A 22,561-nucleotide genomic window follows, 5' to 3' on the forward strand; every position below is an offset into this window, starting at 1 on the left:
AAAACTGAACTCTCCAAACATGAGTCATACTTGCATATCTGTGCTCTGGACACCACCTATCTCTTTAACATTACAAATATTGATTCAGCATATCATAAGACCCCTCATGCCCAAGATGTAACTTCTGCAATTACAATACCAAACACCAATAGTACTCCTTATCAGTCCTGCACTTGCCAAGACAATAATAGAACATCACTATTACTGCACTACCTATGGTCTTAGCCAGTGGATGTGGGTGAATTCCTGAGCATTGAAGGAATCCCTTAAAATGGGTCCTGGGCCTGCAAGATTAAAACCTAAAGTTACAGAAGGCTTGGATAAACCATTCCAAGCCATACCTAAGGTGTCAGTTTAATCTTTTTCCTCAAGAAATCATGATATAATGAGATTATAAAATGCATATTTATATATTTCATTTATTTATTATACTTTGTCGCTGTCTCCTGTGTTAGCGAGGTAGCACAAGGAAACAGATGAAAGAATGGCCCAACCAACCCACATACACATGTATATACATACACGTCCACACACGCACATATACATACCTATACATCTCAACATATACATATATATACATTTTTTTTGCTTTGTCGCTGTCTCCCGCGTTTGCGAGGTAGCGCAAGGAAACAGACGAAAGAAATGGCCCAACCCACCCCCATACACATGTATATACATACGTCCACACACGCAAATATACATACCTACACAGCTTTCCATGGTTTACCAAAGACGCTTCACATGCCTTGATTCAATCCACTGACAGCACGTCAACCCCGGTATACCACATCGCTCCAATTCACTCTATTCCTTGCCCTCCTTTCACCCTCCTGCATGTTCAGGCCCCGATCACACAAAATCTTTTTCACTCCATCTTTCCACCTCCAATTTGGTCTCCCTCTTCTCCTCGTTCCCTCCACCTCCGACACATATATCCTCTTGGTCAATCTTTCCTCACTCATTCTCTCCATGTGCCCAAACCATTTCAAAACACCCTCTTCTGCTCTCTCAACCACGCTCTTTTTATTTCCACACATCTCTCTTACCCTTACGTTACTTACTCGATCAAACCACCTCACACCACACATTGTCCTCAAACATCTCATTTCCAGCACATCCATCCTCCTGTGCACAACTCTATCCATAGCCCACGCCTCGCAACCATACAACATTGTTGGAACCACTATTCCTTCAAACATACCCATTTTTGCTTTCCGAGATAATGTTCTCGACTTCCACACATTCTTCAAGGCTCCCAGAATTTTCGCCCCCTCCCCCACCCTATGATCCACTTCCGCTTCCATGGTTCCATCTGCTGCCAGATCCACTCCCAGATATCTAAAACACTTCACTTCCTCCAGTTTTTCTCCATTCAAACTCACCTCCCAATTGACTTGACCCTCAACCCTACTGTACCTAATAACCTTGCTCTTGTTCACATTTACTCTTAACTTTCTTCTTTCACACACTTTACCAAACTCAGTCACCAGCTTCTGCAGTTTCTCACATGAATCAGCCACCAGCGCTGTATCATCAGCGAACAACAACTGACTCACTTCCCAAGCTCTCTCATCCCCAACAGACTTCATACTTGCCCCTCTTTCCAAAACTCTTGCATTCACCTCCCTAACAACCCCATCCATAAACAAATTAAACAACCATGGAGACATCACACACCCCTGCCGCAAACCTACATTCACTGAGAACCAATCACTTTCCTCTCTTCCTACACGCACACATGCCTTACATCCTTGATAAAAACTTTTCACTGCTTCTAACAACTTGCCTCCCACACCATATATTCTTAATACCTTCCACAGAGCATCTCTATCAACTCTATCATATGCCTTCTCCAGATCCATAAATGCTACATACACAGACATATACATTTATACACATGTACATAATTCATACTGTCTGCCCTTATTCATTCCCGTCACCACCCCGCCACACATGAAATGACAGCCCCCTCCCCACGCATGTGTGCAAGGTAGCACTAGGAAAAGACAACAAAGGCCACATTCGTTCACACTCAGTCTCTAGCTGTCATGTATAATGCACCGAAACCACAGCTCCCTTTCCACATCCAGGCCCCACAAAACTTTCCATGGTTTATTCCAGACGCTTCACGTGCCCCGGTTCAATCCATTGACAGCACGTCTACCCCGGTATACCACATCATTCCAATTCCCTCTATTCCTTGCATGCGCTTCACCCTCCTGCATGTTCAGGCCCCAGTCACTCAAAATCTTATTCACTCCATCTTTCCACCTCCAAATTGGTCTCCCACTCCTCCTTGTTCCCTCCACCTCTGACACATATATCCTCTTTGTCAATCTTTCCTCGCTCATTCTCTCCATGTGACCAAACCAAGTTCAAAACACCCTCTTCTGCTCTCTCAACCACACTCTTTTTATTACCACACATCTCTCTTAGCCTTTCATTACTTACTCGATCAAACCACCTCACACCACATATTGTCCTCAAACATCTCATTTCCAGCACATTCACCCTCCTCTGCACAACTCTATCTATAGCCCATGTCTCACAACCATATAACATTGTTGGAACCACTATTCCTTCAAACATACCTATTTTTGCTTTCTGAGATAACATTCTTACCTTCTACACATTTTTCAACACTCCCAGAACTTTCGCCCCCTCCCCCACCCTATGACTCACTTCTGTTTCCAAGGTTTCATCGGCTGCCAAATCCACTCCCAGATATCTAAAACACTTCACTTCCTCCAGTTTTTCTCCAATCAAACTTACCTCCCAATTGACTTGTCCCTCAACCCTACTGAACCTAATAACCTTGCTCTTATTCACATTTACTCTCAGTTTTCTTCTTTCACATACTTCACCAAACTCAATCACCAGCTTCTACAGTTTCTCACTCGAATCAGCCACCAGCGCTGTGTCATCAGTGAACAACAACTGACTCTCTTCCCAAGTTCTCTCATCCACAACAGACTGCATACTTGCCCCTCTCTCCAAAACTCTTGCATTTACCTCCCTAACAACCCAATCCATAAACAAATCAAACAACCATGGAGACATCACACACCCCTGCCGCAAAACGACATTCACTGAGAACCAATCACTGTTCTCTCTTCCTACTTGTACACATGCCTTACATCCTCGATAAAAACTTTTCACTGCTTCTAGCAACTTGCCTCCCAAACCATATATTCTTAATACCTTCCACAGAGCATCTCTATCAACTCTATCAAACCACAAATTCTTAATACCTTCCACAGAGCATCTCTATCAACTTTATCAGATGCCTTCTCCAGATCCATAAATGCTACATACAAATCCATTTGCTTTTCTAAGTATTTCTCACATACATTCTTCAAAGCAAACACCTGATCCATACATCCCCTATCACTTCTGAAACCACACTGCTCTTCCCCATTCTGATGCTCTGTACATGCCTTCACCCTCTCAATCAATACTCTCCCATATAATTTCCCAGGAATACTCAACATACTTATACCTCTGTAATTTGAGCACTCACCTTTATCCCCTTTGCCTTTATCAAATGGCACTATGGAAGCATTCCGCCAATCCTCAGGCACCTCACCATGAGTCATACATACATTAAATAACCTTACCAACCAATGAACAACACAGTCACCCCCTTTTTTTTAAATAAATTACTAAATGCATAATACCTAATTCCGGTTGATATTTCAAATATGAAGGTCTAGTGAATAATACTTTACATCTTAACTGTTTAAGAAAAGCCACCTTCCTTGCTTAGAAAGTCCTATAACATTTAGTGCATTTCAACTGCTGTAAAGTGTGCATGAATTAATGGTCCTTTACCAGTAATTAACAATGATATTTTCTCAAAACTTCATGAAAATATGTCAAAATTTCACCAATTATCTTTGATCTACAATCCAGTTAAAAGGAACTTAGATCCACCATTCGGTTAAGAATAACTAATGTGTAAATCATCAAAGACATAAGTAATCTTTAAACAATTACTATCACTCCTACCATCATTTATGCTTACTATATCACTCAATATCAGACCAAGAACAAGAATAAAACAAAACATTAAAAGTCACTAACCTCTGAGTCTTTTGCTCTTACAAAAAACTGGTAAAAATCAAATGGAGAAGTCTTATTACTGTCAAGCCATACAGGATTCCCAGCAGACTTTCCAAACTTGTCACCACTTTCATTGGTTATAAGAGGTACTGTGAGACCTGTCAGAGAAAGTAAGCTTCATGTAAAAAAAAATCAAATTACTGTACTCATACAAAAGAGGCTTGAAGGATACATTCTTGGTTTTAACAATTGTTCACTCAAGGTATTAATACTAAACCCAAGATCACTCAACCTACTATCCACTATTCTTTAAATAGCAGTCCACCAAAAGAAGGCTAACAACAGCTTTGAGAGAGAAAGAGTACCTGCCAATCTACCAACCTATGAGTACCTAAGATTTCTTCATATAGCAGGACAAAAACACAGATCTCATATAGTACCTATTACTTATTTAACACTATAAGAGTGAGCTACTCTTATTTCCCAAGAATGACTGTCATGGTCAATATGACTGCTACCTAGAGAGGATAAAGTAGACTCAAAATTGCAAGTTCAATGAAATCAAATGTAACAGTTTAAAAAACTTTTGTTATAACAAGTTCAGTGAAATCAAATGTAACAGTTTAAAAACTTTTCTGTTAAAACAAGTTCAGTTAAAATAAATGTAACAGTTTAAAAAACTTCTCTGTTATAACATTGTCAAATTCAAATACCACTACTTATTGTATCATTCTTATCTAAGACATTCTTTACAAATCATTCTTTAGTTTCAACAGAGAAAAAAATACTTCAATCATGCTTAACAATACATTAATATGTACGAGAAATTACCAAAAGTGTTCAACATTCAACATTTGGTTCAGCTGATGAAGATCCAACATTTTACAACCTTATCAATACACTTGCCACACACTTTTTTGTTTTACATCAAAACAGATGTCCATTGTTTCATTCCCTTAACATACATTATTTTCACTTTGCTGGGGAACTTTCACTATCTTCACTGTGTTGTCTTCTTCTAAAACCATTCCTGCAATTATTCTCCATGTCCTGATATGTTTCACACGACCTTCCCCGAGTTCTTCCACCAACCACAGAATAAATTTTGATTGATTGAGGACTCTAGCACTGATGGTTGCAAGATCTAAAATGTTATAGAATACCTACAATGACCATCATCGTGATCCTGCTTTTGTGACATATAAGCACGCCATTTGATCCAAAACATCGATGCCATACTTGGTTGAATTGTAAAAGCTGTCTCAGAGATTTTTTTCTTTCCATTTCCAATGAAGAAGGATAAATGCATCATGCTTAGCAAAAATAAGTTCTAGCTTGGTTTTCCTTAATAAACGGTTCCTACAGCTCTTATGTCTGAGGATCTTGGAGGTGTAATGCAGGGCACAGCAAGGATTCCTATTTTGGCTTGATTGATTGTGCCAACAAGACTTGGGCACTTTTCCTTTTAATTTCTCAGTGAGTTTCAATGATGTAAAAAAAAAACTGTCAGTTATAACACTTCTGCCTTTGTCTATGAACTGAGCAAGAAGGTGAAGGACAATGTTCTCTGAGAGGAACTCAATGACTGGGCAACTCTGATCTTTACCCAGAAAAGGAAAAACCACTGACAAGATACTTTGATTCCTCTCTTAATGAACCAGAAGGTTTTAAAAAAATGTCTTAAGGACTGAGGAACTGGCATGCTATGTTTACTCCTTCAAGAAAACTTCTAAATGAGCACTTCACCGACATGCAGCTGATGACTGAATGCAGCACACATAAACACTGAGAAACAATGATAAGTGAAATAAATTTATACCACCAGTCAACATAACCACTTCACCTGTTCTAGGTAAAAGTATGTATCTTAAATGCATTTGCCACTAAGCATGTATGATATTATAAGAGGTACTGTGAGACCTGTAAGAGAAATTGTGCTTTGAGTAAAAAATTAATTACTGTACTCTAACAGCACTTTCTTTCTTAGAAAGTCAATATTTCACTTCTCTAGCCTTATAACTAAACACATACTGAAAAAGGAAAAAGAGCAAGTGGTGAAAATTGACTGCCTTCACCATTTCAGTGTTACGAGTACTGCTCTCCTCTACTGCCATACACAGAGCACATGGGGTATTCAGCATTATGAATGGGAATGGTGAAGAGCTTGTGGACTTGTGTGCTGAAAAAAGATTGGTGATTGGGAATACCTGGTTTAAAAAGAGAAATATACACGAAATATACACAAGTATATGTTCCTCTAAGTCCACGGGGAAAATGAAACATGATAAGTTCCCAAGTACACTTTCATGTAATAATCACATCATCAGGGGAGACACAAGAGAGAAATATAAGTCAGTTGATATACATCGAAGAGACGAACCTAGGACGCCATTTGGTAAACATGTGATTGTCCAAAACATACGAGAGTTCATAAAGCTTATCATTTTACAAATTTTATCAACAATAAAGTTATCTAATTTGTATAGACCATCATTAATATTAAGATCATAATTCTTTATGTATTTAATAATAAAAGATTCAATGATATTTCTCTTGGTAATAGAGTTAGAGTTAATAACTGAGATGGCATTACTCCAGTCAATACAATGATCATAGTTTTTAACGTGATGAAACAAGGCATTTGATTCTTGTCTCGTTCTAATACTATATTTATATTGCTTAAGTCTAAAAGAAAGATCCTTACCAGTCTGACCAACAAAAAATCTATCACAATTTCCACAAGGCACTTTATAGATGCATCCAAGAGAATTTCCTGGTGAATTCCTGATTAAGATATTCTTTATAGTATTATTGTTGCTAAAGACAACATTTACATTAAAGGATTTAAGCAACATGGGAAGTAAAGTGAAATTATTTCTAAAAGGGAGAACTAAAAGATTCTTGGTGTCAATGGGACGTTTGGGCTCAACTCTATAAAATGATTTCTTTGCTAACTTAAGGGATTTATCAAGGAAAGATCTAGGGTACTTTAACTTAGATCCAATAGAATATATCTTCTCAAACTCATCATCAATAAACTCTGGACCGCAAATACTTAATGCCCTAAGGAACATAGATTGAAATGATGATAATTCAACTCTATCATGTTGAGATGAGTAATAATGGATATATGAGCATACATTGGTGGGTTTTCTGTATGTGCTAAACTAAAACTTGTTTCCTTGTCTATGGATCATGCAATCTAAAAATGGTAACATACTATTATTTTCATTTTCTACAGTAAATTTGATGGAAGGTACTAGATTGTTAAGTAAGGGGAGAAATATTTGTAGATTTTCATTTGTTGGCCAAGCACAAAAAACATCATCTACATACCTAAACCAAATTGCATTAGAAGGTAAGATATCCTTTAGTAATTATGCTTAAAAATTTGGTATGGCAATGGGTAACCCTCTTTTACCTGTACTAAGTAATCTTTATATGGAATTTTTTGAAACAAAACTACTAAAGGATATCTTACCTTCTAATGCAATTTGGTTTAGGTATGTAGATGATGTTCTTTGTGTTTGGCCAACAAATGAAAATTTATAAATATTTCACCCCTTACTTAACAATCTAGTACCTTCCATCAAATTTACTGTAGAAAATGAAAATAATAGTATGTTACCATTTTTAGATTGCATGATCCATAGACAAGGAAACAAGTTTTAGTTTAGCACATACAGAAAACCCACCAATGTATGCTCATATATCCATTATTACTCATCTCAACATGACAGAGTTAAATTATCACCATTTCAATCTATGTTCCTTAGGGCATTACATATTTGCAGTTTAGAGTTTATTGATGATGAGTTTGAGAAGATATATTCTATTGGATCTAAGTTAAAGTACCCTAGATCTTTCCTTGATAAATCCCTTAAGTTAGCAAAGAAATCATTGTATAGAGTTGAGCCCAAACGTCCCATTGACACCAAGAATCTTTTAGTTCTCCCTTTTACTAATAATTTCACTTTACTTCCCATGTTGCTTAAATCCTTTAATGTAAATGTTGCCTTTAGCAACAATAATACTATACAGAATATCTTAATCAGGAATTCACCAGAAAATTCTCTTGGATGCATCTATAAAGTGCCTTGTGGAAATTGTGATAAATTCTATGTTGGTCAGACTGGTAAGGATCTTTCTGTTAGACTTAAGGAACATAAACATAGTATAAGAACGGGACAAGAATGAAATGCCTTGTTTCATCATGTTAAAACTATGATCATTGTACTGACTGGGGTAATGCCATCTCAGTTATTAACTCTAACTCTATTACCAAGAGAAATATCATTGAATCTTTTATTATTAAATACATAAAGAATTATGATCTTAATATTAATGATGGTCTATACAAATTAGATAACTTTATTGTTGATAAAATTTGTAAAATGATAAGCTTTATGAACTCTCGTATGTTTTGGACAATCACATGTTTACCAAATGGCGTCCTAGGTTTGTCTCTTCGATGTATATCAACTGACTTATATTTCTCTCTTGTGTCTCCCCTGATGATGTGATTATTACATGAAAGTGCACTTGGGAACTTATCGTGCTTCATTTTCCTTGTGGACTCATAGGAATATCTTGATCACGTGCAAAATTGTGATCCTTTCCAACAAGTAAAAGTATGTGAGCAGGAGAGATAGTCAACTGGCACTATCAAATTACATATTACTAGACAGGCATGTAAAAGACAGACTTTTCGATGTAAATATGCTGAAAGGGGTAGCTGGTGGGATGTCTGATCACTATCTTGTGGAGGCAAGGGTGAAGATTCATAGAGGTTTTCGAAAAACAGGCAACAAAGTTAGTTTGAAAAGAGTGGTGAGAATCAGTGAGCTAGGAAAGGCCACGTGTGTGTGCAGAATGGCACAAGGTGAGAGCAAATGAAGCGAGGGGAGTGGGTGAGAAATGGGAGGTATCTAGACAAGCAGTGATGGCATGTGCAAGAGATGCATGTGGTATGCGAAAGGTGGGAGGAGGGCAGATTAGGAAGGGTAGTGAGTGGTGGGTGGTGGAATGAAGATGTAAGGGTGCTAGTGGTAATTATAAGGAAGGAGTGCAAATGATTGGGAGATGTATAAGAGAAAGTGTCAGGAGGTTGGGGAAGGTGCAGGGGTTGAAAAAGAGGGCAAATGAGAGTGGGGAGAGAAAGTATCATTAAACTTGAGGGAGAATAAAAAGATGTTTTGAAAGGAGGCAAATAATGTGCGAAAGACAAGAGAAAAAATGGGAACATCGGTGAAAGGGCAAGAAGGAAGTCTTAACAGGCAGTGACGAAGTGAGTGTTTTGAAGGTTTGTGGAACGTGTTTGATGATAAATTGGCAGATGTAGGGTGTTTTGGTTGGGGTGGTGTGCGAAGTGAGAGGGTCATGAAGAATGATTTGGTTAAGAGAGAAGAGGTGTTGAAAGCCTTGTGGAAAATGAAATCCAGCAAGGTGGCAGGTTTGGATGGTATTGCACTTGAATATATTAAGAAAGGGACTAACTTTGGTGTTGATTGGTAAGAGTATTCAGTGTATGTATGGATCATGGTGAAGTGCCAGAGGATTGGCAAAATGCATGTATAGTGCCATTGTATAAAGGCAAAGGGGATAAAGGTAAGTGTTCAAACTACAGCGGTATAAGTTTGTTGAGTATACCTGGTAAACTATATGGGAGGACATTGACTGAGAGTGTGCAGGCAAATACTGAGCATCAGACTGGGGAGAAATAGCATGGTTTCAGAAGCAGTAGAGGATGTGTGGATCAGGTGTTTGCTTTGAATGTGTGAAAAATACTTACAAAAACATTAATGGATTTGTATGTGGCATTCAATGATCTGGAGAAGGCATATTATAGTTGATAGAGATGCTTTGTGGAAGGTCTTAAGAATGTGTGGTGTGGTGTGGTGGTGGTAGTGTTGGTGGTGTTGTTGTTTGGGGGAGGTGGAGGTGTGTGTGTGTGTGTGTGTGTGTGTGTGTGTGTGTGTAAGCACTGAGAAGTTTCTATCAAGGGTGTATGGCATGTGAATGAATGGGAAGAGAGGAGAGTGAATGCTTCCCAATGAAAGTCAGTCTGTGGCAGGGGTGTGTGATGTCCCCATTGTTGTTTGATTTGTTTATGAATGTGGTGGTGAGGGACGTGAATGCAAGTCTTGAAGAAAGGGGCGAGTATGCAATCTGTTGGAGATGAGAGGACCTGGGAAATGAGTCAGTTGTTGTTTGCCAATGATGCCAATGATACAGCACCAGTAGCTGATTCGAGTAAGAAGCTGCAGAATTTGGTGATCGAGTATGGCAGAGTGTATGAAAGGAAAAAGTTGAGAGTAAATAAGAATGAAATCAAGGTTATTAGGTTCAGCAGGGTTGAGGAACAAGTTAGTTGGGATAGGTTTGAATGGAGAAAAGTTGCAAGAAGTGAAGTGTTTTAGATATCTGGGAATGGACTTAGCAGTGAGTGGAACCATGGAAGTGAAAGTCATTTATATGGTGGGGGAGGGGGCAGAGGTTCTGGGAGTGATGAAGAATGTGTGGCAAGAGAGAAAGTTATCTTGAGGACAAAAATGGAATATTTGAAGGAAGAGTAGTTTGAACAATATTAATTGGATGTGAGGCATAGTCTATGGATAGGGTTGAGCGAAGGAGGGTGGATGTGTTGGAAATTAAATGTTTAAGGACAATATGTGTTGTGAAATGGTTTGATCGAGTAAGTAATGTGCACAAATTATGAAAGGGTAAGAGAGATGCGTGGAATAAAAAGTGTGGTTGAGAGTGCAGAAGAGGGGGGTGTTGAAATAATTAGGACATATGGAGAGAATGACTGAGTAAAGGTTGAAAAAGAGGATGTACGAGTCAGAAGTGGAGGGAAGAAGGAGAACCGCAAGACCAAATTAGAGATGGAAGGATGGAGTGAAAAAGATTTTGAGTGATTTGAGGCCTGAACATGTAGGAAGGTGAAAGGCATGCACGGAATAAAATGAATTGGAATGATTGACATATTGTCAGTGGACAGAACCAGGGCATGTGAAGCATCTGGGGTAAACCATGGAAAGTTTTGTGGAGCCTGAATGTGGAAAGGGAGCTTTGGTTTTGGTGCATTAGACATGACAGCAAGGGACTGAGTGTTAACGAATGTGGCCTTTTTTGTCTTTTCCTAGTGCTACCTCACGCGTGTGCAGGGGAGGGGGTTAGGGGGATGCTATTTCATGTGTGGCGGGGTGGCGGTGGGAATGGATGAAGGCAGCAAGTATGGATAGGCACATGTATATATGTATGTATATATCCCTGGGGACAGGGGAGAAAGAATACTTCCCACGTATTCCCTGCGTGTCGTAGAAGGCGACTAAAAGGGAAGGGAGCAGGGGCTGGAAATCCTCCCCTCTCGGTTTTTTTTAATTTTCCAAAAGAAGGGACAGAGAAGGGGGCCAGGTGAGGATATTCCCTCAAAGGCCCACTCCTCTGTTGTTAGCGCCACCTTGCTAATGCGGGAAATGGCGAATAGTATGAAAGAAAGAAAAGAAAATGTCTGTGTCTGTATATGTATGCATATGTTGAAATGTATAGGTATGTATCTGTGTGTGTGTGGGCATTTATGTGTACACATGTGTATATGGGTGGGTTGGGCCATTCTTTCATCTGTTTCCTTGTGCTACCTCACTGATACGGGAGACAGAGATTGATGTGGGTGGGTTGGGCCATTCTTTCATCTGTTTCCTTGTGCTACATTGCTGATACGGGAGACTGAGATTAAGTATAATAAATTAGTTAAATACAAAATTTTTTTATACTATTCGCCATTTCCCACATTAGCAAGGTAGCGTTAAGAACAGAGGACTGAGCCTTTGAGGGAATATCCTCAATCGGCCCCCTTCTCTGTTCTTTCTCTTAGAAAACTACAAACGAGAGGGGAGAATTTCCACCCCATGCTCCCTTCCCTTTTAGACGCCTTCTATGATATGCAGGAAATATGTAGGAAGTATTTTTTCTCCCCTATCCCCAGGGATAAATAAATAAATAAATGTATTAGATTTATATTCATTATACTTTGTCGCTGTCTCCTGCATTAGTGAGGTAGTGCAAGGAAACAGATGAAAGAATGGTCCAACACACCCACATACCCACCCGCACATGCATAAATACATACCTATACATTTCAACGTATACATATATATATACATACACAGACGGGAGCGGGGGGTCAGAAATCCTCCCCTCCTTGTATTCTAACTTTCTAAAATGGGAAACAGAAGAAGGAGTCACGTGGGGAGTGCTCATCCTCCTCGAAGGCTCAGATTGGGGTGTCTAAATGTGTGTGGATGTAACCAAGATGTGAAAAAAGGAGAGATAGGTAGTATGTTTGAGGAAAGGAACCTGGATGCTTTGGCTCTGAGTGAAACGAAGCTCAAGGGTAATGGGGAAGAGTGGTTTGGGAATGTCTTGGGAATAAAGTCAGGGGTTAGTGAGAGGACAAGAGCAAGGGAAGGAGTAGCCCTACTCCTGAAACAGGAGTTGTGGGAGTATGTGATAGAATGTAAGAAAGTACATTCTAGATTAATATGGGTAAAACTGAAAGCTGATGGAGAGAGATGGGTGATTATTGGTGCATATGCACCTGGGCATGAGAAGAAAGATTATGAGGCAAGTGTTTTGGGAGCAGCTGAATGAGTGTGTTAATGGTTTTGATGCACAAGACTGGGTTATAGTGATGGGTGATTTGAATGCAAAGGTGAGTAATGTGGCAGTTGAGGGAATAATTGGTATACATGGGGTGTTCAGTGTTGTAAATGGAAATGGTGAAGAGCTTGTAGATTTATGTGCTGAAGAAGGACTGGTGATTGGGAATACCTGGTTTAAAAAGTGAAATATACATAAGTATATGTATGTAAGTAGGAGAGATGGCCAGAGAGCGTTATTGGATTACGTGTTAATTGACAGGCGCGCGAAAGAGAGACTTTTGGATGTTAATGTGCTGAGAGGTGCAACTGGAGGGATGTCTGATCATTATCTTGTGGAAGCGAAGGTGAAGATTTGTATGGGTTTTCAGAAAAGAAGAGAGAATGTTGGGGTGAAGAGGGTGGTGAGAGTAAGTGAGCTGGGGAAGGAGACTTGTATGAGGAAGTACCAGGAGAGACTGAGTTCGGAATGGAAAAAGGTGAGAACAAAGGAGGTAAGGGGAGTGGGGGAGGAATGGGATGTATTTAGGGAAGCAGTGATGGCTTGCGCAAAAGATGTTTGTGGCATGAGAAGAGTGGGAGGTGGGTTGATTAGAAAGGGTAGTGAGTGGTGGGATGAAGAAGTAAGATTATTAGTGAAAGAGAAGAGAGAGGCATTTGGACGATTTTTGCAGGGAAAAAATGCAAATGAGTGGGAGATGGAAAAAGAAATGGGCAGGAGGTCAAGACAAAGGTGCAAGAGGTGAAAAAGAGGGCAAATGAGAGTTGGGGTGAGAGAGTATCATTAAATTTTAGGGAAAATAAAAAGATGTTCTGGAAGGAGGTAAATAAAGTGCGCAAGACAAGGGAGCAAATGGGAACTTCAGTGAAGGGGGCTAATGGGGAGGTGATAACAAGTAGTGGTGATGTGAGAAGGAGATGGAGTGAGTATTTTGAAGGTTTGTTGAATGTGTTTGATGATAGAGTGGCAGATATAGGGTGTTTTGGTCGAGGTGGTGTGCAAAGTGAGAGGGTTAGGGAAAATGATTTGGTAAACAGAGAAGAGGTAGTAAAAGCTTTGCGGAAGATGAAAGCCGGCAAGGCAGCAGGTGTGGATGGTATTGCAGTGGAATTTATCAAAAAAGGGGTGACTGTATTGTTGACTGGTTGGTAAGGTTATCTAATGTACGTATGATTCATGGTGAGGTGCCAGAGGATTAGCGGAATGCTTGCATAGTGCCATTGTACAAAGGCAAAGGGGATGAGAGTGAGTGCTCAAATTACAGAGGTATAAGTTTGTTGAGTATTCCTGGTAAAGTATATGGGAGGGTATTGATTGAGAGGGTGAAGGCATGTACAGAGCATCAGACTGGGGAAGAGCAGTGTGGTTTCAGAAGTGGTAGAGGATGTGTGGATCAGGTGTTTGCTTTGAAGAATGTATGTGAGAAATACTTAGAAAAGCAAATGGATTTGTATGTAGCATTTATGGATTTGGAGAAGGCATATGATAGAGTTGATAGAGATGCTCTGTGGAAGGTACTAAGAATATATGGTGTGGGAGGCAAATTATTAGAAGCAGTGAAAAGTTTTTATCAAGGATGTAAGGCATGTGTACGAGTAGGAAGAGAGGAAAGTGATTGGTTCTCAGTGAATGTAGGTTTGCGGCAGGGGTGTGTGATGTCTCCATGGTTGTTTAATTTGTTTATGGATGGGGTTGTTAGGGAGGTGAAGGCAAGAGTTTTGGAAAGAGGGGCAAGTATGCAGTCTGTTGTGGATGAGAAAGCTTGGGAAGTGAGTCAGTTGTTGTTCGATGATGATACAGCGCTGGTGGCTGATTCATGTGAGAAACTGCAGAAGCTGGTGACTGAGTTTGGTAAAGTGTGTGAAAGAAGAAAGTTAAGAGTAAATGTGAATAAGAGCAAGGTTATTAGGTACAGTAGGGTTGAGGGTCAAGTCAACTGGGAGGTAAGTTTGAATGGAGAAAAACTGGAGGAACTAAAGTGTTTTAGATATCTGGGAGTGGATCTGGCAGCGGATGGAACCATGGAAGCGGAAGTGAATCATAGGGTGGGGGAGGGGGCGAAAATCCTGGGAGCCTTGAGGAATGTTTGGAAGTCGAGAACATTATCTCGGAAAGCAAAAATGGGTATGTTTGAAGGAATAGTGGTTCCAACAATGTTGTATGGTTGCGAGGCGTGGGCTATGGATAGAGTTGTGCGCAGGAGGGTGGATGTGCTGGAAATGAGGTGTTTGAGGACAATATGTGGTGTGAGGTGGTTTGATCAAGTAAGTAATAATAGGGTAAGAGAGATGTGTGGAAATAAAAAGAGCGTGGTTGGGAGAGCAGAAGAGGGTGTTTTGAAATGGTTTGGGCACATGGAGAGAATGAATATGTGTCGGAGGTGGAGGGAACGAGGAGAAGTGGGAGACCAAATTGGAGGTGGAAAGATGGAGTGAAAAAGATTTTGAATGATCGGGGCCTGAACATGCAGGAGGGTGAAAGGTGTGCAAGGAGTAGAGTGAACTGGATCGATGTGGTATACCGGGGTCGACGTGCTGTCAATGGATTGAATCAGGGCATGTGAAGCGTCTGGGGTAAACCATGGAAAGTTCTGTGGGGCCTGGATGTGGAAAGGGAGCTGTGGTTTTGGGCATTATTACATGACAGCTAGAGACTGAGTATGAACGAATGGGGCCTTTGTTGTCTTTTCCTAGCGCTACCTCGCACACATGAGGGGGGAGGGGGATGTTATTCCATGTGTGGCGAGGTGGCGATGGGAATAAATAAAGGCAGACAGTATGAATTATGTACATGTGTATATATGTATATGTCTGTGTGTGTATATATATGTGTACATTGAGATGTATAGGTATGTACATTTGCGTGTGTGGACGAGTATGTATATACATGTGCATGGGGGTGGGTTGGGCCATTTCTTTCGTCCATTTTCCTTGTGCTACCTCGCAAAGTGGGAGACAGCGACAAAGCAAAATGAAAATAATAATAACTCAGACATATACATATATACACAGGTACATAATCCATACTTGCTGCATTTACTCATTCCCGTCGCCACACCGGCACACATGAAATGACAACCCCCTCCCTCTGCATGCGCGCGAGGTAGCGCTAGGACAAGACAAGAAAGGCCACATTCGCTCACGCTCAGTCTCTAGCTGTCATGTATAATGCATCAAAACCACAGCTCCCTTTCCACATCCAGGCCCCAAAAAAACTTTCCATGGTTTAACCCAGATGCTTCACATGCCCTGCTTCAATCCATTGACAACACGTCGACCACAGTATACCACATCATTCCAATTTGCTTTATTCCTTGCATGCTTTTCACCCTCCAGCATGTTCAGGACCAGTCGCTCAAAATCTTATTCACTTTTTCCTTCCACCTCTAATGTGGTCTCCCACTTCTCCTCGTTCCCTTCACTTTTGACATATATCCTCTTTGTCAATCTTTCCTCACTCATTCTCTCCATGTGACCAAACCATTTCAAAACACCCTCTTCTGCTCTCTCAACCACACTTTTTATTACCACACATCTCTCTTACCCTTTCATTACTTACTCAATCAAACAACCTTACACAACATATTGTCCACAAACATCTCATTTCCAACACATCCACCCTCCTCCACACAACTCTATCCATAGCCTACGCCTCGCAGCAATATAACATCGTTGGAACCACTACTTCTTCAAACATACCCTTTTTTCTTTCTGAGATGATGTTCTCACCATCCACACATTTTTCAACGCTTCCAGAAATTTCGCCCCCTCCCCCACCCTGTGACTCACTTCTGCTTCCAAGGTTCCATTCACTGCCAAATCCACTCCCAGATATCTAAAACACTTCACTTCCTCCAGTTTTTCTCCATTCAAAATTACCTCCCAATTGACTTGTCCCTCAACCCTGCTGTACCTAATAACCTTCCTGTTATTCACAGTTACTCACAGCTTTCTTCTTTCACACACTTTACCAAACTCAATCACCAGCTTCTGCAGCTTCTCACCCAAATCAGCCACCAGCGCTGTATCATCAGCAAACAACAACTGACTCACTTCTCGAGAACTCTCATCCACAACAGACTGCATACTTGCCCCTCTCTCCAAAACTCTTGCATTCACCGCCCTAGCAGCCCCATCTATAAACAAATTAAACAACCATAGAGACATCACACACCCCTCCTGCAAACTGATAACCACTGAGAACCAATCACTTTCCTCTCTTCCTACTCATACACATGCCTTACATCCTTGATAAAAACTTTCCACTGCTTCTAGCAACGTACCTCCCACACCATATATTCTTAATACTTTCCACAGAGCATCTCTATCAACTCTTATCATATACCTTCTCCAGATCCATAAATGCCACATACAAATCCATTTGCTTTTCTAAGTATTTCTCACATACATTCTACAAAGCAAACACCTCTACCACATCTGAAACCACACTGCTCTTCCCCAATCTGATGCTCTGTACATGCTTTCACTCTCTCAATCAATATCCTCCCATATAATTTCCCAGGAATAATCAACAAACTTATACCTCTATAATTTGAGCACCCACCTTTATCTCCTTTGACTTGGAAAATGGCACTATGCATGCATTCTGCCAATCCTCAGGCACCTCACCATGAGTCATACATGCATTAAATATCCTTACCAACCAGTCAACAACACAGTCACCTCTTTCTTTTAATAAATTCCACTGCAATACCATCTAAACCCGCTGCCTTGCCAGCTTTCATCTTCCTCAAAGCTTTTACTAACTCTTCTCTGTTAACTAAATCATTCTCCCTGACCCTCTCACTTCACACACCACCTTGACCAAAACACCCTATATCTGCCACTCTATCATCTAACACATTCAACAAACCTTGAAAATACTCACTCCAACTCCTTCTCACATCACCACTACTTGTTATTACCTCCCCATTAGCCCCCTTCCGCGATGTTCCCATTTGATCTCGTCTTACGCACTTTATTTACCTCCTTCCAAAACATCTTTTTATCCTCCCTAAAATTTAATGATACTCTCTCACCCCAACTCTCATTAGCCCTCTTTTTTACCTTTTGCAACTTTCTATTGACCTCCTGCCTCTTTCTTTCGTACATCTCCCAGTCATTTGCACTATTTCCCTGCAAAAATCACCCAAATACCTCTCTCTTCTCTTTCACAAATAATTTTAGTTCTTCATCCCACCACTCACTACCCTTACTAATGTGCAAATAAATATACATATACCCAGCTATTTCTTCGAAAAGTTGATTAGTATGATACGGACAAAGACAAGATTGTATCCGGCTGATTTTTTTTTTTTTTTTTTTTTTTTTTTACTTTGTCGCTGTCTCCTGCGTTTGCGAGGTAGCGCAAGGAAACAGACGAAAGAAATGGCCCAACCCCCCCCATACACATGTATATACATACGTCCACACACGCAAATATACATACCTACACAGCTTTCCATGGTTTACCCCAGACGCTTCACATGCCCTGCTTCAATCCACTGACAGCACGTCAACCCCGGTATACCACATCGCTCCAATTCACTCTATTCCTTGCCCTCCTTTCACCCTCCTGCATGTTCAGGCCCCGATCACACAAAATCTTTTTCACTCCATCTTTCCACCTCCAATTTGGTCTCCCTCTTCTCCTTGTTCCCTCCACCTCCGACACATATATCCTCTTGGTCAATCTTTCCTCACTCATCCTCTCCATGTGCCCAAACCACTTCAAAACACCCTCTTCTGCTCTCTCAACCACGCTCTTTTTATTTCCACACATCTCTCTTACCCTTACGTTACTCACTCGATCAAACCACCTCACACCACACATTGTCCTCAAACATCTCATTTCCAGCACATCCATCCTCCTGCGCACAACTCTATCCATAGCCCACGCCTCGCAACCATACAACATTGTTGGAACCACTATTCCTTCAAACATACCCATTTTTGCTTTCCGAGATAATGTTCTCGACTTCCACACATTCTTCAAGGCCCCCAGAATTTTCGCCCCCTCCCCCACCCTATGATCCACTTCCGCTTCCATGGTTCCATCCGCTGCCAGATCCACTCCCAGATATCTAAAACACTTTACTTCCTCCAGTTTTTCTCCATTCAAACTAACCTCCCAATTGACTTGACCCTCAACCCTACTGTACCTAATAACCTTGCTCTTATTCACATTTACTCTCAGCTTTCTTCTTTCACACACTTTACCAAACTCAGTCACCAGCTTCTGCAGTTTCACACATGAATCAGCAACCACCGCTGTGTCATCAGCGAACAACAACTGACTCACTTCCCAAGCTCTCTCATCCCCAACAGACTTCATACTTGCCCCTCTTTCCAAAACTCTTGCATTTACCTCCCTAACAACCCCATCCATAAACAAATTAAACAACCATGGAGACATCACACACCCCTGCCGCAAACCTACATTCACTGAGAACCAATCACTTTCCTCTCTTCCTACACGTACACATGCCTTACATCCTCGATAAAAACTTTTCACTGCTTCTAACAACTTTCCTCCCACACCATATATTCTTAATACCTTCCACAGAGCATCTCTATCAACTCTATCATATGCCTTCTCCAGATCCATAAATGCTACATACAAATCCATTTGCTTTTCTAAGTATTTCTCACATACATTCTTCAAAGCAAACACCTGATCCACACATCCTCTACCACTTCTGAAACCACACTGCTCTTCCCCAATCTGATGCTCTGTACATGCCTTCACCCTCTCAATCAATACCCTCCCATATAATTTACCAGGAATACTCAACAAACTGATATAAGGTATATATACAAAGTCTCAAGAATATCTCAAGTTAATTCATCTGAAATATACAACACCCTTGAAAAGTGGATGGGAAATGCTTCAAGTTTGATGAATGCTGGCCTGAACCCTTGCTTGCTTAATTCCAAATGAAGTGCATTCAGAAGTTGCAGCAAATGATGGAGAAGGATTACACTTGAGCATACAGGTGCTTGACCAGGAGGCATCATAATTTGTAGACACTGCCAATCCCTCCTCAGATAAGTCAGCAGAGCCTGCAGTCTCAACCATCTTGTTCAGACCAACAGCCCCAACTATTCCAAGTACACTTCACCCTCAATATACTCAATATGGTGGAGCTAAGGAGCGGACCTCGACAGCCAGGACTTCTGCAAAGTAACTTTTGGAACAGTCCGGTGTCTCCTCAGAAGCTTAGGAAGAACCACTGAATTACTTGCAACTGCTGGAGGTGATCAACAGTTTGCCATTTCCTGCATTTACGAGGTAGTGTCAGAATTAGACATCTGGGCCTTAGAAGCAATCAAGTATCATGTAAATATCCAAAGGCGGTGAGCTACAGGGTTACCAGTGAGAACTCGCAACTTTTATTGCTTATATCTCTTCTTGTGAATCGCCTCCAAAGAGTGTCCTTAAGTTTGATGATGACTCAGAATTTCCTTCAGTGTAAACAGTGCAGTTAGTAACTCTGGACTTTCCCAAAATTGAGAACATTTCTTCACGTCAGGTTTTGTGGGCTGAGAAGGCAGCTTATATTCAAATTATTGTTGCAAAACTATCTCAATAAATATCATCCAGATCTTTGTGATGAATGTTAAATATTGCAAGTGTAATGAGAGATTCTAACTACGTATAATGTTTCTTGTACATTAGCATATTACTGGGAAGATGTGCTGAAGATGAAGCAAGATAAAGTTCAGTAATTTCAAGAGAATCAGTCTGTCCTGGTTGTCTTAGTTTTTTTATGCTTAACATTTGGTGAAGTAAGGCATTTACATCATATGTTTTCATTTAATGAAAGTATTTTCCTTATTTTCAGTAATTTAAGAATATTTTTATGGTACACATGAATTGATGTACATGACTGTGTATATATATATAAGTGTATGTGTGTGTATGTGTATGTGTATATATATATTTTTTTATTATTATTTTGCTTTGTCGCTGTCTCCCGCATTTGCGAGGTAGCACAAGGAAACAGATGAAAGAATGGCCCAACCCCCCCACATACACATGTATATACATACATGTCCACACACACATCCATACATTTATTTATTCATTTTGCTTTGTCGCTGTCTCCTGCGTTAGCAAAGTAGCGCAAGGAAAGAGATGAAAGAATGGTCCAACCCCCCTACATACACATGTATATACATATACGTCCACACATGCAAATATACATACCTATACATCTCAACATATACATATATATACACACACAGACATATACATATATACATACACATGTACATAATTCATACTGTCTGCCTTTATTCATTCCCATCGCCACCCTGCCACACATGAAATAACAACCCCCTGCCCTTTATGTGCGCGAAGTAGCGATAGGAAAAGACAACAAAGGCCACTTTCGTTCACACTCAGTCTCTAGTTGTCATGTAATAATGCACCGAAACCACAGCTCTCTTTCCACATCCAGGCCCCACACAACTTTCCATGGTTTACCCAAGACATCCCCTGGTTCAATCCATTGACAGCACATGGACCCCGGTACACCATCGTTCCAATTCACTCTATTCCTTGCACGCCTTTCACCATCCTGCATGTTCAGGCCCTGATCACTCAAAATCTTTTTCACTCCATCTTTCCACCTCTAATTTGGTCTCCCACTCCTCCTCGTTCCCTCCACCTCTGACATATATATCCTCTTGGTCATTCTTTCCTCACTCATTCTCTCCATATGACCAAACCATTTCAAAACACCCTCTTCTGCTTTCTCAACCACACTCTTTTTATTACCACACATCTCTCTTACCCTATTATTACTCACTTGATCAAACCACCTCACACCACATATTGTCCTCAAGCATCTCATTTCTAGCACATCCACCCTCCTCCACACAACTCTATCTACAGCCCAAGCCTCGCAACCATATAACATTGTTGGAACCACTATTCCTTCAAACATACTCATTTTTGCTTTCCAAGATAATGTTCTCGACTTCCACACATTCTTCAACGCTCCCAGAACTTTCGCCCCCTCTCCCACCCTATGATTCACTTCCGCTTCCATGGTTCCATCTGCTGCCAAATCCACTCCCAGATATCTAAAACACTTCACTTCCTCCAGTTTCTCTCCATTCAAACTTACCTCCCACATGACTTGTCCCTCAAACCTACTGTACCTAATAACCTTGCTCTCATTCACATTTACTCTCAGCTTTCTTCTTTCACACACTTTACCAAACTCAGTCACCAGCTTCTGCAGTTTCTCACATGAATCAGCCACCAGCGCTATACTATATCATCAGCGAACAACAACTGACTCACTTCCCAAGCTCTCTTATCCACAACAGACTGCATACTTGCCCCTCTTTCCAAGACTCTTGCATTCACCTCCCTAACAACCCCATCCATAAACAAATCAAACAACCATGGAAACATCACACACCCCTGCCGCAAACCTACATTCACTGAGAACCAATCACTTTCCTTTCTTCCTACACATACACATGCCTTACACCCTCGATAAAAACTTTTCACTGCTTCTAACAACTTGCCTCCCACACCATATATTCTTAATACCTTCCACAGAGTATCTCTATCAGCTCTATCATATGCCTTCTCCAGATCCATAAATGCTACATACAAATCCATTTGCTTTTCTAAGTATTTCTCACATACATTCTTCAAAGCAAACACCTGATCCACACATCCTCTACCACTTCTGAAACCACACTGCTCTTCCCCAATCTGATGCTCTGTACATGCCTTCACCCTCTCAATCAATACCCTCCCATATAATTTACCAGGAATACTCAACAAACTGATATAAGGTATATATACAAAGTCTCAA

At 40.6% G+C, this 22,561-nt stretch overlaps 1 protein-coding gene across 2 annotated transcripts in view; it reads right to left on the bottom strand.

The window, feature by feature from the left end:
- TyrRS-m (Tyrosine--tRNA ligase, mitochondrial) overlaps positions 1-22,561 on the bottom strand; it is a 196,533-nt gene that overhangs the window by 78,480 nt on the left and 95,492 nt on the right. For both annotated transcript variants that reach the window (XM_071673002.1, XM_071673004.1), the window contains exon 7: positions 4,084-4,220. In XM_071673002.1, the coding sequence (XP_071529103.1) occupies positions 4,084-4,220 (137 nt within the window). The remainder of the gene's footprint in view (positions 1-4,083; positions 4,221-22,561) is intronic.

This window comes from Panulirus ornatus, chromosome 18 (genome assembly GCF_036320965.1).
Source record: "Panulirus ornatus isolate Po-2019 chromosome 18, ASM3632096v1, whole genome shotgun sequence".
Lineage (NCBI taxonomy): Eukaryota > Metazoa > Arthropoda > Malacostraca > Decapoda > Palinuridae > Panulirus > Panulirus ornatus.